Source organism: Heliangelus exortis, chromosome 17 (assembly GCF_036169615.1).
Source record: "Heliangelus exortis chromosome 17, bHelExo1.hap1, whole genome shotgun sequence".
Taxonomy (NCBI): Eukaryota; Metazoa; Chordata; class Aves; order Apodiformes; family Trochilidae; genus Heliangelus; species Heliangelus exortis.
Genome location: NC_092438.1, coordinates 3344055 through 3361315, shown reverse-complemented (window position 1 = coordinate 3361315; position 17261 = coordinate 3344055). Strand labels below are relative to the sequence as shown.

The window sequence follows — 17261 nt, the reverse complement described above, 5'->3', positions numbered from 1 at the left end:
AGGGTGAGTTTAAAGTTTTTCTGATTCAGTTTTTAGTGGTGATATTGAAATAAGAGGAGAGGAATAAATGAATGCTCTTCCTCCAAAATAGGGCCAAAAGTGTAAGAGTTGAGTGGTATTGGATGTTAAAGTTTTTTCAAGCAATTTATACATAAATTCTGGTCTTGTCTTGGTATTAAATTACGCACTTTGACCTGTTTTTGATTCAGAATTACTGCATGTGAATGAGCTGAAGGGCTGATTTGAATTAAAGAAATACTTCTTAACAGAATTAAAGATGCTTTGGAACAACAGTTATTCTTTAAAAGCTCTGTATAAATAAATTTCAGTAGTAATGAACTGTGGTTACAGAGCAAGTGGTGGCACAAGAGTGCAGTCACAATTGCCTCTTCCCTTTACTCTGATCCTGTAGAAACTCCTTTTTCTCACAATCACAGTGCAAGGTAAGAGCCAGCTGGCCACCAGCTGCCACTTTCTCTGGGATTGATGGAAATTACTGATAGGAAATACTGACAGCTTGTACAGAGGCATCCAGCATTGCTCCATCTGGCTGCTACTCTCACTCAGTGAAGTCCAGAAGACCCATGCCATGTGCTGATGCTCCAGTCTGCAGGTTCCAGGAGGTGTGGGATGGAGAAGGGTGGTTGCCAGACAGAGGTGGGAAGTATGAGACTGAGATCTTCCAGTTCATTCTGTGACATGGAAGTTGCTTAAGAGGTTCCTTCACCTTCGTTTTCTTCTGCAGGAAACAAACCCTACTTCATCTGGGTGTAAATGCTGCAGAGGAGGCACAGCTCAGCTCTCATGTCTCCAGAGCAAAAGCAAATATCTGTGTTCATGTCCAGTGCTGCAGAATGTGGCTTTCCCCAAAGGCTGTATTTTGGTTTTGGTTTTTTTTAGTTGTCCTGGCTAGTGCTAACAGGTCAAAATTTAGGATCTTGAGATACTGTGCTAGCTTTGACCTGGTGGAGCAGAAATTCAAGGCTCATATTTTGCTGTGCAGTCCCAGGTAGAATTAGTGGCAAGTTGGCTTTTACAGTTGCACCTTGTTACAATTGAATGCTTCATTTCTGCTCGTCCTGCACAGCACTGTCAGTCACTGTGCATTTATATGATATTTCTGAATCTTTCCTTGTATCAGTGGTGGTGCTGAATACCATTGACTGTTTCTGACTGCACTTCTGTAGTTTCAGGCTGATCAGAGGGGCTGAGGCCTTAAATAGTTCATTGTAGCACACATTCTACTCTGCTGCACACTGTTTAATTATATCCATCATTCAGCATTGCTTGATGAACCAGCTGTAGGCACAAGCATCCCTAACCTTTCATCAGGATAATTGCACTCTTTGCCACATTAGGAACTGGTTTGGGGCCAAGTCTTTTCCAAATACAGAGTTCATCTCTGCTTAAAAGTTTGCTGCCCCAGAGTAGTTTCTAGCAAGTAATCTTGCAGCTATGCATTCCTGGGCCAGCTGAAGACTTAAAGGTCTATAAATTCATACTGGGTATTTGTGCCACATTATGTCTTTAAATAACTGGGGCAGCCCAGGAGAATGTTTTAGCATTGTATTCTGAAGGTGGGCTGCTCCATGGCAGTCAGGTGCAAGGTATCCTCCAGAAATCCAGAGGATTTCTGTGGCAATGTCTTGCATACTCTGGGAGGGTCGATGTCATTGCTGAATCTTCGCATTGTGTAGGCACTGAAACTGTTCCTGCAGTCACGTTGCTGGTGACAGCTACAGAACTACAGCTGAAGGCTGAAACACCCCAATCTTTGTTCTGTACCTGAAACTGGTACATGGGGTGTTTCAAGAGACACCAGTGCTGGGTGTCATCACTAAGTGCCTGGAGAACCTCTGGGTTTGTGAAGTGTTGCAGCTCAGGAGGGGAGAGGCAGCCAGCACATCACTCCAGGTCACCTACTGTCTGTGAGGCAGTAAGGACTTGGCAGGGTCAGAAGACCAGATGGTGACAAATTCTACTTAAATTCCCTTGTCATTTGTATAGTCTTTTCTTAAGTGAACCACTGGTTCTTTGCTGGTCTTGTGATTAAATAAGACTACATTGGTGGCAGCTCTGTTGAGCAGAGCAGTGAGTTGGGAACACCAGCCTCCCACCCTTCCAGTTGTCTTCCTATCAGCCTGGTTACATCAGTTAATGGATCTATACATTCCCTTCGTGGTTTTCTCACTCAGACCTCCTCTCTGCCTCATGCTTGTGCCCCTCATCCTGGTGCTACATTCTTCACTGCCTTACTGTAAAACAGTCCCAATGAAGAGTAGGGCAGGTCATCACTGGCACAGATTGTCAAAATAAGATAATTGCTCAACCCAAATATAGGTAACAAAATGTGACTTTCTGTTGTTAAAACCTATTAAATTTATTTCCATCAGCTCTCAGTTCATTATCCCTTTCACCCTCCAGGCCCTGTTCTTCCATCTTCTCAGGCTTGGTGCAGAATTAACATTAAATCCCATTTGCCTGACCCTGTTTTCCCATTTTGCCTTCTAGTCCTTTAAATTGATGTGTTCTGACAGGTTGATTCAGCATCCAGGGATCAAAGGGAGTGGCAGGCCCACAAGGAGCTTCAGGAAGAGCTTGGTTTGCTCTTAAAATGAGGTTTGTGGAAGGGCTCAGCAGTGGGGTCTCAGCAGGAGGAGGAAGGGTTCTCAGCTGCATCCCTGGTGCAGAGAGCACTGCATGGGCCCTCTGCTACTGGGATGCCCACCACTCATTTCTTGGGATAAACTCTAGTTGGAATATTCATCAATATCACTGGCTTAGTGTATATGCCCTCTTGCCTTTTCCTTGGAATTTGTGAGATGGGAAAAAGGTTTCTTTACCCAAGTACATCTTTCTGCTGCAGCAGGAGGACCATTTGCTTTTCAGAGAAATGTGAAGACTGGATTGGCCACTTTTTGTCTAGGTTTATGCCACAAATCAAATAGGGAGATGACAAGACCCAATACCAGTATGAAGTGACTAAGCTGGATGTTGTGGCTTCTTAGAAAGCACTTTTCTAGCAGTGAGATGGGCTCAAATTCCCTGCTGCTTGAAAGCTCAAAAAAAAAGTTGGTGATGTGCTGGTCATCCATAAACATGAATAGAGAAATAAGCAGAAATTTGCTTAACAAATCAGGGTGAAACATTTCCTTCCTTTCTACCAAAATGCTGTTGAGTTGACTGCATCAAACCAGGTTATTTAGGGAATAATTTGTCCTGCATGTAGCTGATTTTCTCTGATTATTTTCGTTTGTACCAGATTCTGTGCAGTTGTACATTTGGGAGGAGCTATTCAAGTTTTTTCCATGCATACATTATTGATAAGCATATGTGTAATCTAGGTTTAGCAATTGCATAAGATTATATTTATGAAAGGAAAACTACAGTTACACATTTCATAATTTTACTGTAAAATACATAGCTTACTTCAAAACTGGGGCAAAAAAGAGTTGCATATGACATGGTATTACAGGAGAGTGGTTTTCTTATTTCTTTACTTTTCATTGCAGGAGTAGGGATGCTTAGAAACTATCATTGCCACAGAGTTCCTGAGATGGGTACTCCTGGGATTGTTTGTTAAAATGTTTTGTGAACATCAGTGAGTTAAAACTTGAACCAACAGTGAATTGTGTGATGGATCTGTGGTGGAGATGGATAAACTGAGGTACAGCTGGTACAGACCTCCCAGGAAAAGTCTCCTTAATAAGTGTCCTTGTGTGCCTGAGAGATCTGAGGTTGGTTAAAGGAGAACTCTCAGCTCTTTACTTGTATGTAATCCTTGCACACGTTGCTTCCTCACACGTGGACGTGTGGACCCTTGCCCATAAGATAACTTCTGAGAATATAATGTGAAAGTCACATTGATCAGAAGAGCTACAAGCATGGCACAGGTAAGCAGGTGCTGCTAAGTGCTCTGCCAGACCAGAGATACAGTGATTGCTCTGTAGGATGGTGTGTTTGGTAAGATCTTGGATAATTTAAATGCTCGCATTGAAATTTCACTATAAAATAATTGGAAATCGAGTAGATTACTCTATGCCTGGCAAATAGCTAAAGAAAGTCAAAAGCAACAAGTTAAGAAGTTTTAATGAGTGCATGTGGTGAGTATTTTATTATCATAAAAACTGCAGGGCTTATTTAGCTCATAGAGGGCTGGAGTTTTTCATTAGCTAAAGGCATTTCAGGGTTTCGTGGGATATAGCTGGAAAACATTCCAAACATGAATATTCTGTTTTAAAAGAATAATGAGACGTTGAGGTTTTTTATAAACTCCCAAGTTTGCTAAACCAATATATCTAATTAGATGAAGAAATTCTCTATAGAGGCTTTGCATCAATGGCTGAGCACATAGCAAATGTTTGAAGCATTTACATATCAAATACTGCTGGCAGCGTTTTGGCTGCAGTCCAGAGTCGTAGATAGTTTTAATCACATTTGTTCATTAATCCTTGGTGGAATTCTCTTATATGGTCTCTTTAGGGTTTTCATTAAAGCATGTGCTGCTGCTGCTTGTCAGCAGTGGGCTTATTTATTTATTTTATGAATGCTATCTGAAGCCTTGAATTTATAGAAAATGAGTTGTGGAGTAGCTCAGGAAGCAGCCGATGGAGTATATTCTTTTTCTCTCAGTAGTTCCCCTTTGTACCCAGGCATTTATGTATTCTCACTAGTAAGAGGTTTATTCAGCAGTGTGACATTTAAAGAAGACTTTCACTCTTTAGTGACTGTTAGTTCTTTTCTTTTCCACGGGAAGCAGACAATGGTTGAATGGGAAGCAGTAATTGAAAGTACAGCGAAGATGATTGTATTGCTAATAAAATGTCTTAAGAGTCATCCTACACTGAGAGTAGCTGCATCCCCTGTGATGACTGATCAGTGCCTGGAGCATCAAAATGCAGAAAGCAACTGCTTTGAAATACACGGGTGTGTTCCCAGCCCAGATGGCAGTGCTGTTGCTGGAGCAGAACTCTTAATCTCTCAAGTACTCCAGCGAGCTGAGCTGCTAAAGGAGTAGTTTTCTTCCGTGGTCTTGTTCCTCTGTTAAACCTGACTTGAAAGACAAAACAAGCCATTTAAGACAACACTGTTGTAAAAGCAGAGGTGTTAATAGTCACCTAGAGCCTTCCACATGAAGTTGGCCTCTGAAATCATATCTGTCATTCTCATTTTTATGGAACGTTTAACAAATGACTGCTGTTATGGGAATCAGCTGCTTTGAGAAATGCCTACCATGCTAATATTTGTTCTGTGATAGATAGCAAGAACTAAATATAGCCTTCCCCTTTCTTTTCATTTTTCGATTACAGGGTTTTTGTTTTGTTTTGTTTTCCCTCTCCTTACAGTCAGTGTCAGGCTCCTCTCAGCCTCCTCTTTCACTAAATTGCCTTTGGGGAGGGAGGTGGGGTTGAGAGCATCAGTGAGAGGGTCAAGATGCATATCCATGGTCTGAGAGCTGAATGAGAGGTTTTTCTGTGCAACGAGAGGTTTCCCCCTGTATTGTGCTGCATTTCTGTGGTTGATCATTTTGCTGTAAGAAAAGAAGAGATCTTGCAGGTTTTTGCTGCTTTTCTGCTGAATCATTCTGCTGTTGTATCCTTTTTGGTAGGTTTAGGCACACCCACACCCACACCTTGGCTGGCTGGCATGGTGGAGGGGCCAGTATGGGCCAGGGTCCCTCACTGGAGAGGAAGATCCCACCCAGCATCACTGCCAGGTGCTGCCCCCTCCCCAGCAGACGTGGGAGCGAAGCTTTCAGATTACACTGAACACTGTACAGGTGTAGGTGGGAATTTCCAATAATTCTTCCCCATCTCTTGGATTGCTCTCCTTCCTCCACACCTCCTCAGGTGGTGTGGAGCAGCAATGCAGAGCTGCTGGCAGCTGCAGAAGCTGGGGGCTGGTCTGAACACATGCACTCCTTGTGTAAGAGGGAGGGGGCACCAGCCTGGGATAGCCCCAGGAATAGTCAGAGAAGGAGCTCTTCTGCCACAGGGGTCTTGGCAATGGTGGCAAGTCCTAACACTTTGCAATAATGTGTTAAGTAACATTAAATTTATCATGTATTGAAATCAATGAGCTTAATCATAATTATTAGAATTTATTGAAAAGAAGGTAGCAAAATCAAAGGCACTCAGCTCTTCCACTTCTGAGCTCTTGTGTGCACGTCTGCATGGTTAACCATGGAGTAATGGCATGCTGAGCTCCATAGAGGAGGTTGCCCCATAATTCCATTTTTCTTCTCAGAAGTCTTTTTCATCTCTGGAGACCTTCTAGAAATAGTTTCTTGGCAAAGAGCTGCTGGGGTTGCTCTGTATCTGGGCTCTGTAGGGCTCTGCCTTTGCACAGTCACAGTGATCCTGGGAAAGGAAACTGGAGAGGAGTTATGTGGCAGAGAGGCTGCTGCCACCCTGCATGACAAGTGTGGTAGCAATCCCCACCTGAGGCATTTAGGAAATATGCCCCTGGAGGGAAAGTTTTCTGAATGTGAAAGGAGGATTTTAGCAACTGCATTAGTGTCTATGGCATGTTGAATACCTTTGATTTTCTTTTAATATCATGTGGTGGAATAATTGGGAGGTGATGTGCAGCATCCTCATGATATTGGGGCCAGAAGAAGCAGTTTGAGTGAGAGTTTAATAGAAATTCAGTGAGCTCCCATGCTGAGCACAGAATTGGTTTGCTGCATAAATCTAAATGTCAAAAAAGTAGGAAGTTCTATCAAATGGAAATGTGATGGTTTATTTCCATATTGTCAAAACATGAAAAGAAGCATATTTGACAAAGAGTAAAACTCTATATAACTTTTTTTTTTAAATAATATTAAAAGTAGGGCCAAGATGGCACCAGTGTTTTAACAAAATGGGAAAATTGGGAGCTAGACATCGTGTGGGTGTGTATAAGCATTATCTAAAAAGTGAAAGACATTGAAAAGGTTGTGTGGCAGCCCCAAGTCCAAATACATTTGGCAAAGCACTGCTGAACAGCAAAATGCAGGTTGGTGAGCAATCTAGAAAGGATGTTTTATTGAGTGGTGTGGACTTCGGTTGATTTGATTTTTATCCTGTAAGGGAATTACAGCTAAAGCACTTCCAAACCTGGTTATTTTTCTAAGGATCATCTTTGCATGCCAGCTTTTGCCTAGAAACTCACCCGAAGATGTCAACCATTGAAACCATTTCATGTGGAAGCATTGCTAAGTAAATTCACTAAATGCCTATTCATCCCAGTAAGATGGGGAATCACTGGAGCAGCAAATGTGAAAATCTGCACAGCTTACTATACAGAAAGCAGTTTTCTGAGGTTGCCAAATTGGGATGCAGTCTGATCCTGGGAGGAATTACAACTCCCATGAGTGAGCACAGGAGGAGGGTCTCAGGTGCCTGTAGCTTGCTGGTTCTGGCTGGTGGATGGGCAGAGCCTTCATTTGGTCCAGAGAAACACAGTGAGATTCTGAAGGTAGTTTACAGGGCTGATAACACTTCCAAGTTGTTTACAGCCTGAACCCAGAAGTTAAACACATCTTGGACAGGACTTTGGTTAAACTTTGTTTTCTGTGGCTTATAATATGAAATGTTTTTGAGATTAAAGCACTGCTGACAGCTGTTTCATCTTCAGTTTTTCTGCCATTGCAGACCATTGCTTCAAAGGTGGTGAATCTATGATGTTGTGGGTTTGACTATAACTCAGCTTATAAGATCTTTGTAATATGATCTACTCAGTTTTCCTAAATATGCTGACCTAGATAAATACAGAACATGTATTCTCCACTGTTAAAGAAATAACAGACCACAAAAGCTGTTATGTGTAAATACCTTCTTGGACTTGTCAGCTGAAATTTTGAAAATGTTGGTGTCAGGTTGCCAGTGACACTAATTGGAATTTATCTTCTAAATTCCTTTGTTCCTATTAATTAAATTGGCTTTTTGACATCCAAATTGTATTGCTTTATGCATTCCAACCTTGGTCTCTTCTCTGTTACAAGGATGAACACATGAAATGCCAGTAGCTGCTTACACCAAATTCCTTCAGAAAGATCTAGCAAAGCAAGCAAAATAGGACTATCAGTGCTGTCATCTCCCAGCTGGATTTTCATAGTTTAAAAGTACAAAGCAGTGTTACGTAATACATACTCATACAATACTTAAAGTATCTGCCAGGAGTTGATAGGAAATTTGTTAAGATGTAACAAAGCTGTAATACTTTCCAAGTAAACTTCCCAGCATACAGGGAGGCAGGGAAGTTCAGCAGCAAGATGGAAGTTTTTTTGGCAACTGCCTCCTTCAAAAAGTCTGCAAGTGGTCCCCAAATGAGAACAATAAGTGTATAAATGACTGTAGACATGGTAGCTTTCACACTGTAATTTGTGTGTCTTCTGTTCTTTCTGTTGCAGGACAAATGACCAGCTAGTGGCATTCCTGTCCAGGTATCGTGATATGAACTTCCTGAAATCACATGGGAGGGACAACGCAAGGTAAGCGACCTTTTCCTCAGCTTGTTGTATCCATGGCACTGAGATGTTTTGCACAGTGATGGTTTTTCTGGTCAGAAATCCCTTGTTCAAGAAAGAGAAAGCGAATGAGGAGGAAATGCTCTCCTGAGGACAGTTGTTTATTGGTCCAGAATGGCTCCTTCCCTGAATTGGTTTGCAAAGATGCTGTTGTTGGGAGGGAGATGTGAAGCAGACTGATGCTTGCTCCCTCCCTGGGGCTTGGCACAAGTAGATGATTCAGGAGGAAGCTGAGAGTAGAGCATCTCTGCCAGGGGTGGCAGCCTGTACCAGCCTGCACATGCTAGCAAGGGGGAGGATGGTGGCAGGAGAGTTATCGTGATCTGCTGTAGTTTTGGAGTCCTTGGATCAATGTTCCTCTTCATCCACCCTGAACAGCTCTCGGGGAGAAGGGAACGCGTTGTGTTTCCCCCAGCACATCAGTAATAATTACAGCTTTGTGGTTTGAGAAGCAATGACCAAACACTGTGTTTCCAAAGATTTAAAGAACCTCTGCAGGTGGAAAATCTTTCCTGATTGCAGTGGGATTTCCTCTTCATTGATACTCTTGCTTTTCCTCTATATTGCTACTTTTGTAGCAGTCTTCCAACAGTTCCAGCAACTACGTATACTTCAGTCCCAGTGGCTTTGCAGCTAAAAATATTGTTTTATGCTACTTGGGTCACCAGGTCATCTCTTTATTCTGTAAAATGTCAAGCACACTGTAAGGCTGGGTTCCTAGAATGTGACACAGCAAGTCCCAGGTTCAGCACAGCAGGAGGTTAGAATAACACACAGGTCTTGCTTCTGAGCTGCTGTTGCTCTCATCATGAAATTGATCAATTCTGTTGTGTTTCTGTTCAAATGAAGTCCTCGCAAGCATTCATCTTGGGCATGCAGAAATTCTGTAAAAAACAATTCTGTAAGGAATAATATTTGAATGAGTGGACAGTTTTCACAGGAGAGTCTCTGGTTTGGGGAGTGCAGAGTGCCTGAGTGCCTGGCAGGCTCAGCTCTAGCTGGTAATAGTGAGCAACAGCAGGTTAAGTAGAAAGGGAAAGAGAAGAGGCCAGGGAAAAGCAGTCAGGCTCTTCCACTTTTTTGCTCCTCTGCTACACTTGGTTCTTCTCAAATTCCTCAAGCAGGGTAAGGGAAATAACTACTGAATTACGACATGTCTGCATCAGGCTGGTTTGAACATGCCAACTTCAGCTGGGTTAGAACAATTTAGATCAATTAAACACACTAATCTGGTATTAATTTAATAATAAAATGAGCTAATGTGCCGCTTGCTGCCCTCTCACAGGAATAACAACCCATTTTGTTCAGTGGTTCCCTTTGACTGTATAAACAACTAAATACCTTTTGGTTTATTACAATATGTCATTGTGTTGGTTCTTTTTTTCCTGGATTTCTACCATAAAATCTCTGTGCATCAGGGAAAATGGTGTAGGACATCAGTGCAGATTTGCCATCCCTGTGTGCTGTGGTTGTGGAATCCCCAAGTCTCAGAGGTGTTCCCACTGCTGACCACTGGATGAATGGATCCTTTCACATCACCATCTGGCAGCTCCCCAGAATCTCTATCAGGGAGGTGGGGCAGCTCCCCAGGAGAGACAGGACTTGGGCTGCAGCTGCCTCTGAGTTAATATTGGTATTTGGGAAGAATCAGATAGTGCTGGTGTCAGAAGCTGATCACAAAGCAGTTAGTCCTACTTGTTGCAGGTGAATTTCCAGCTCTGCCTTCACCTGCTGAGAGAGAAATTATCTCAAATGTGAAGATCTCTAGCCTGATCTCTCAGTTTTCATGTTTTGGTAACTCAAATATGTTTAAACTGGTGAATGTACCACCTGCCCTGCCCACTTCACAGATAATTCCCAACAGACTTTCCTTTAATGCCTGAGGTGTGTAAGCTGTGGTCATACCAGTGAGGTTTATCCCTGTAGTTAAAATGATTCAAGCTTCTGGACTGAAATACCTTGGGTAAGCAGAGCCAGGTGAGACATGACCCATCAGGGCTGTCACCCTGTGTCCTGTTGCCTGCAGCCACTCTACCAGAGGAGCAGAAGAGAGTAGTGGGGCTCCCTTACAATATTCTCCAGCCTGCTGTGACCTTTGCATGGAGAATTTCCACAGCCAGACTTGGTGACTTTCTTATTTAAGAGTAAGAGATGTATGTATTTTTTTCCCTACTAGTTTTCCCACTTACTTTTTAAATTTTGCTGTTTGCTTTGCCTTGTCACAGCTCTGTGTAAAAGAAATATCCCATGGGGAGAATGTTATGGCCCAGAGCATGGTAGGTTCAAGGTTTGGCAACAAAAGTTTTAAAATAAATAGATAAGACAGCTTTTGGAAAGGATATAAGACACAAGCCCACCTCCAAGTTATTGGGCAACTCCCTTGGGACATCCCATTTCAAAACAGACTGAAAAAGGATTTTTTATTCAAAATACAAGGGAAGGAATACTTCCCATGTACAACTATAATTTTGCTGTTCCAAGGTGTTTTTCTCAAAACATGTTGAACTAATAATACAGGAACTCAGCATTTAAGTATCACCAAAACCAATATATAAACTTTTGCTTTTTTCTTTTTTTTTTTTTTTTTTTTTTAATTTGTGGATGAATACCAGTTCCAAAACAATAGGCTTTTCAACTAAGTCTGCTTTGTAAACAACTGGAAACTGAATTTTAAGTCATTGTAGTCTTTGGATTGTACAACAGAGAGAGAGAGATGAGAAGTGCCATCTTAAAACTGAAATGTTATACAGCTCAATTACAGTGTACTTTGTATTCAAGCCATGTTCACAATCAGTACATGTTTCACTGCCAAATAAGGAGAGAAACCAGGCTTCCTTTTATAGACTGAAGTTTGCTTTTAGTTTTGCCAAAGCCATTAAAAAGCGCATCACTGATTTTTCTTTAGTGGCTACAGAAGAGGGAATGGACATGAAAATGGCTCCTTAACTCAGCTGGAGAAGCATTATTTCCTTAGAGGGCTTGATGTAGAAAATGAAATTGCATATAGTGGCTGGTGCTGTTACACAGTACTTAGTGGGCAACACATGAGATTTTCTTCACTTTTCAGTGCCTCAGACTATGAAAAGCAAAAGAATAACCCAGGAGTTGTATGAGCAGTTGCAATTTGCAACACCCAGAGATTTGTGTTTTTGACAGAAGCAGCACCTGGCTGGTGTATTATAAAATAAAGACAGTCAAATGTGACATCTTCAATGACAGGCAGGAAAAAGGGCTTTTTATAGAAACCTTGCCACAGTAGTCATTTGGGAGACAGTGTAAACATGCTGTGAAGGCTGGATGCAGCAACATCTTAGAGGAATATGGAGCTGATGGGCAAAATACAAACAGCTAAAGAAAAGGCCATTAAACGTTTGTAATGTAGCTGAGTTCTTGTTTCTTCTCCCCATTAATGCTATTCTTTGAAGTTTTGTCATCCCCTTTCTGGCTCCTGGGTTCCAGACACTTTCAGTGGTGCAGGGCTATTAGTAAGGAGCGTTGCAAGCCCATCCCAGTTCTCAGAGGCTGGAGAGACCTTAACTCCTGAAGGGCTGGAGCACGTTCCCAAAATCTCCACTTCTTTCAGCCCAGCTCTGCTGATGTTTATCTGTTTCATGACCTTTTCAGACGTGCCTTTTTTCCACTGTGGCACATTCTGTTCACTGGTGTTCTGTACAGGGGGTTGACGGTGGTTTGGTGGTTGGTTAGAAAATGGATCACACAGTACATGCTGTTGCATATTGCATTAATTAATTTGCCCAGTAAGTACCCAAATACTAGGAAAAAAAAAATATTATCCCTGCTGTTGGTGTAGTTTAACCACTTAGTTCCCAGCAGCACTTATCTTGCTGCTTATTTGAAATACCCGGTGACTCAAATTTCACTCAGCCATAGTTTTTTGGTTAATGTTTTTTTAACACTTGAATGTTGTGAAGCACACAGACCAAGGAGATCTATTTTTGCTTGTCTGTAGTTCAGGCCCAACAGTTGCATGTGAACTGCAGTGACTGAAATAGCAACATGCATCTTCTTTGCAGAGACTGCACTTAAAAACTGTGGCCATTACAGCTTTCTCTCAAATGTTCCTTATTGCTTTATGCTGAGCATTATGGAAGCCATAAAGCTTTTACTGCTTCAGCTGGACAATTTGCCTCCTCATAGGGCTCTTAGTTTTGCTTGCTTTTGGAAAACTATGCTAAGTTGTCAATGCAAAGAAAAACACAAATAAATTGAAGATTATAGGAGGATGCAGTAAAAACAACTTTTGTCTCTTTGACGTGAGACAGAAGAGGGAGGTTTTTGGTCTTGGTAGAGTATAAAAAGCAAGATCATCCCCAAGTTCAGGAAGGTGCAATAAGTGAGAAGGTTTGAAGTAGCCATAATTCTTGGGGCAGGGCAGCAATTAGGAAGTGAAAGCTAAGGGACCAGTGAAGTAGTCAAAAATCTTTTTGCTACCAATGAACATGGATCTGCACACTTCATGTTCAGTGGTGTAAGTAGTGACATTTGTGTACTTTTAACTGAGGTCCTCAGACACTTTATAAAATAACTATGTCAGGGAACACCCTGTTCAGTTGGACAGGTATTGCTGGCCCTGTTTTACCCCCTGTTTGGTCAATAAGCCCAACTTTGTAGCTTGAAAACCTCTCTGGAAGGCACTCACACTTGCCCTCAATCACTTGGAAAGTTTGAATGCCCATTTTCTTTTCTTGCTTCAGTCCAACTCAGATCCCAAGACATAAATCCCAGCAGAAACACCCAGGAGATTCTGTTGGGGACACCAGGGTGTGCTCTGCCCCTGATGTCCCTTTTTATTAGTGCCTGTGGTGTGTGGCTCCAGCAGCAGCATGCAGATAGATAGATGGCTTCCAGCTCAGTCACTCAGCCCCAGCAGCATTTGCAGAGCAGAGACTGCTCAGTCCTGTGGGTCTTGGGAAGAAGATGAGGTGAGGGACCAGAAATCTTCTAGAGAAGACATTTATTTGAGACAAACAGATGGCAAAATGTCAGGTTTCATATCAGAGTCTGCCTGTGCTGAATTCATGCCACATCTCTCTGCACTATCATTTGCAGGTTGTTGGGTTTGGTTTTTTTTTTCCTACTTTACATGAAAAGAAAATAAAAATCACTTGTGTTGTGGCCTCCCTGATTGTGAGTGGAAGCAGTTACATTTTTGTCCCTGTAAAACCTGTTCCAGTGTTTCTTAAAATTATCATAAGTGAAGAGTCATACAAAGAACCCCACAGGAAAGTCTGTGAAAGTCCCTCCCGAGCCTTGGACTCACCAGTGACTGTATGGAACTGTTATCAAACCAAGGGAAATCCTAGTAGTCAGTACTGGGGGAAAAAAAAAAAATACTCTGGAAGTCTCCAACTAATAACAATTTCAGAGGGGTGGGTTTTAGGGTTTTTTTGACACTTGAAGAGTTTTCTTCCTGGCCTGCAACATTAAAATACTGGGAAACATTAAGGTTTGGCTTTTGCATGTGAAATAAGCCAGATATGAGAGTGCTATCTCACAGTAGCAAATTCAATCAAGAAATAAATTCTTAGGATATTTTTGTTGTCTGTTTTGTGCATTGGCATTAGATGATTGTTAGGATCACATTATAATATTTTCTTCAGAGTAAGAGAATTAAAGATAAGAATTTTACTTTTGACCTCGTAACATCTGCATTCTGGATGCTGCAGTTTAAAAACATTGGAAAAGGAGGTTACAATTTTTTTCCTTTTTATCTTCCACCATTTTGTCTATACTGTTTTTTTCATAGCCTTTTGAAACAGCAGGAATTGTGCATTCTGTGTTTTCTGCCAGCTGCCTTTTATACTGGGAGGAAATTTTTCTCATCTTGACAGACTTAAGTAGGTGCTATTTCTTTTTGACATTGTTCCCCTTTTCAAGCTTTAACTTCATTTTGGGAGTGGGGGGTCAGCCCTGGAGGCTGAAAGCCTGAAGGCACAACAAAAAGAGGTCTTGGGAAATGCACTGCAGCATCATAGCTTTACAAAAGCAGATGCTTGTCTGGTGCAGTATAGATTTTGTGCTTAAATAGTCAATTGCTAATTATTTCAGTTTTTTAAAATGCTTTGTAACTCTTCACAGAACTCCTGGGAATGGGGCGAAGTCAGGCTTGTGGCACAGGCAACTGGAAGTTCATCACATACTGAATGGGGACCAGGATTTCCAGCCTGCAGCAGGCAGGGAATGAAATGGCTCTGTGCTGCTTTGGGTTTTATGAACTTGCTTATTACAAAGAATTATTCAGTGAGTGGTTTATGGAGATGTATTGTAGCCTAGAGATTGCTCACTAATTACTTGTTGCAACTGTTGCACTCAGGATTGTCAAATTACTGTTCTGGGCTTTCTACTTGGTCACTGAAATTGCAAGTTACTGTTCTGTTCTGTTCTCAGTGACTCTGGTAAAGGTTTCCAAGGTGGAAATTTCCTCTGGTATTTCTCATCCCTACAAATATTTACCTGACTTTTCCCCCCAGAAGTGACCAACTTCTTCAAATTTATTGTCTGAAGAGAGTTAACAGAGGAGATAGAGGCAAAACAAAGTGCAGAATTTGTACACATACATTAAGGAGGATATCAAGGTGCTAGTGGAGCTCCAGGCTCTGCAGATCCTTGCTTTGGCATTGACTTCTGACTTGTAATGAGTTACTTTGCTGGTGTTTTGTTAATTCCTGTGCTTCTCTTGTACATTGAGCAATGATGCTGAGGTCCTGGGAGGGGCACCTGGTTAACAGTTAAATGTCAATGGGAGGTTTTCTAGGCAAGAGGCCAAAACCAGGAAACACTTTAGAAGAAACCTCTTCACCCAAAAAAATGTATTTTGAGACATAAGCCTTTTAGGGATGATGTTACTGATATGTAACATTTAGCAATCTGCTCACCTCTGATATTTCAGAAAGTTTTATTCACTTCTAGACACCAGCAAACAGTGAGCTCTTTGTCTGACTGTGCAACAGTATTTATTAGTAGTTAAAACACATCATCAGAAGAGCTGAGCTATGTGTTTATATTCATGTTGCAGGAGCCTGTGCTAAACATCTTACAAATGCTTTGTGTGTGATACAATCCCAGAGTCTCATTTGAAATGCATTTATAAATATTTAAATACACTACAAAGTAAGAGGAGTTCCCAAAGCTGGATTGCAATCATGAGCTGTCTGGACAATTAACTATCTAGACTCAACTTACAGACCATGTGCTGCAGGCAGTGGGGTTTTTTTAACCAAGTATAAAAATAACCACCCAGAAGCATGTAGACCCTGAGGGTGCATCCAGGGAGCTGGGGCCAAAGGGCACCTTCCAGACACTGAGATTGCAGAGCTGAGCTGGCAGGACATGGGCACGTCGGGCTGGCTTTGATGCTTACTTCCAAGTGTAATCCAGGCTCCTCAAAATTGGAAGTTCTTTAGAAATAGAGTTAAAATGGATTAAGGATAAGCATAAAATGCCTTAGATGAAGTGTTCTATGAAATAAGGTAAAATGGCATGCTTTTTTTAACCCTAGCTCTATTTAGTTTTATTTTCTCTTGGTTAACAGTCTGTTCTTACAGTAGTTATTTTCTTCCTGTTTGTGTTAGATCAGGAGAAAGGCTGAGCCTCTTCATCTGATGGTAACACCCACTGTATTTGGCTAACCAGACCCTGGTGCAGCTGTGTGTCACTGTCCTGGTAACTGCAGGGACAGTGTGAGACATGTGCTGGTCTTTCCTGAAGTTCAAGGAAGCACCTCAGTTGTGTGCTGGATGTCCTGTAAAGCTTAAGTGAGAAAGACTTGCTGGGAAAAATCACCATTCTTTGCATTTCGTTTTTGTCTCTGAAGCTTGGCACTTCTTTATAAAATGCACTGCTTTGGTATTATATTAACTGCAACCAGAAACTAAGGAAATGCAGCATTAGACTAGAAACAAATGACAGGGTCATGCTTTTGCCCTCCATCTTCTTATCTTTTTAGAGCTGGCTGCTGCAAGCATTGTTGGATGGCTTGTCAAGAATCTTTATGAACTGTTTGTAGCATTTGAGTGGGTTTTATCTTGAAAAGGCCTACATGGCATAAAGATAGCACCTTTCCCTTTCCCTCAGGCAATATCCAATATGCTTAGAGTAAGTTCTTCCCTCCCTGAGCACCAAAATCACTATAGCAGGAGTAGCTAGCAGCATCAGGCATCCTAGAAGAAAGACTGGAGGGGAAAAAAAAAAATGAAAGCTTCATCTGCCATTTCCACCTTGGTTGCAGCCGAGCTCCCTGTGTGGCAGCAGCACAGCCAGGGCTTGCTGAGGTGGCACACTGCCTTCTCAGGAAGGATCATTCAGCCTCTGGCCATCTAAAATTTGCTTGGTCCCCTTGGCTCCCAAGAACATAAACGAATAGTAAGCAGTGATCCAATGGAAAGCTGCTTCTATAATTTATTGCTTCATAGATAAAAGGAAATTAGTTGCTATGCTAATGCATTATTTATTGCTAGTGTAATGACTGTGTGAAGCTGGCCCAGTAAGGGTGAGGCTTCTGAGAAATAAATGTCTGCTTCCTATTTGGTCGTTGGAGGTATTTAAAACCCGATACACTTTTTCTAGGAAGGTTTCAAGAAGCAAGTGTAAGGAAATGGGTCATCTCTTTTCAGGTCTCCAAAGGTTTTACTGCTCCTCAGTTGAGCTGTGCTGCCTTGCTGGAGGATGAATGGTTGGAAAGTGTGTTTAGTTTTATTCTAATGACCTTGTTGTATTGGATTTTAGGACTGGC

General features: G+C 41.8%; 1 protein-coding gene across 4 annotated transcripts in view; it reads left to right on the top strand.

The window, feature by feature from the left end:
• Positions 1 to 17261, top strand: part of XYLT1 (xylosyltransferase 1) — a 161969-nt gene that overhangs the window by 113122 nt on the left and 31586 nt on the right. For all 4 annotated transcript variants that reach the window (XM_071760416.1, XM_071760415.1, XM_071760417.1 and 1 more), the window contains one exon: positions 8393 to 8473. In XM_071760416.1, coding sequence (XP_071616517.1) covers positions 8393 to 8473 — 81 coding nt within the window. The remainder of the gene's footprint in view (positions 1 to 8392; positions 8474 to 17261) is intronic.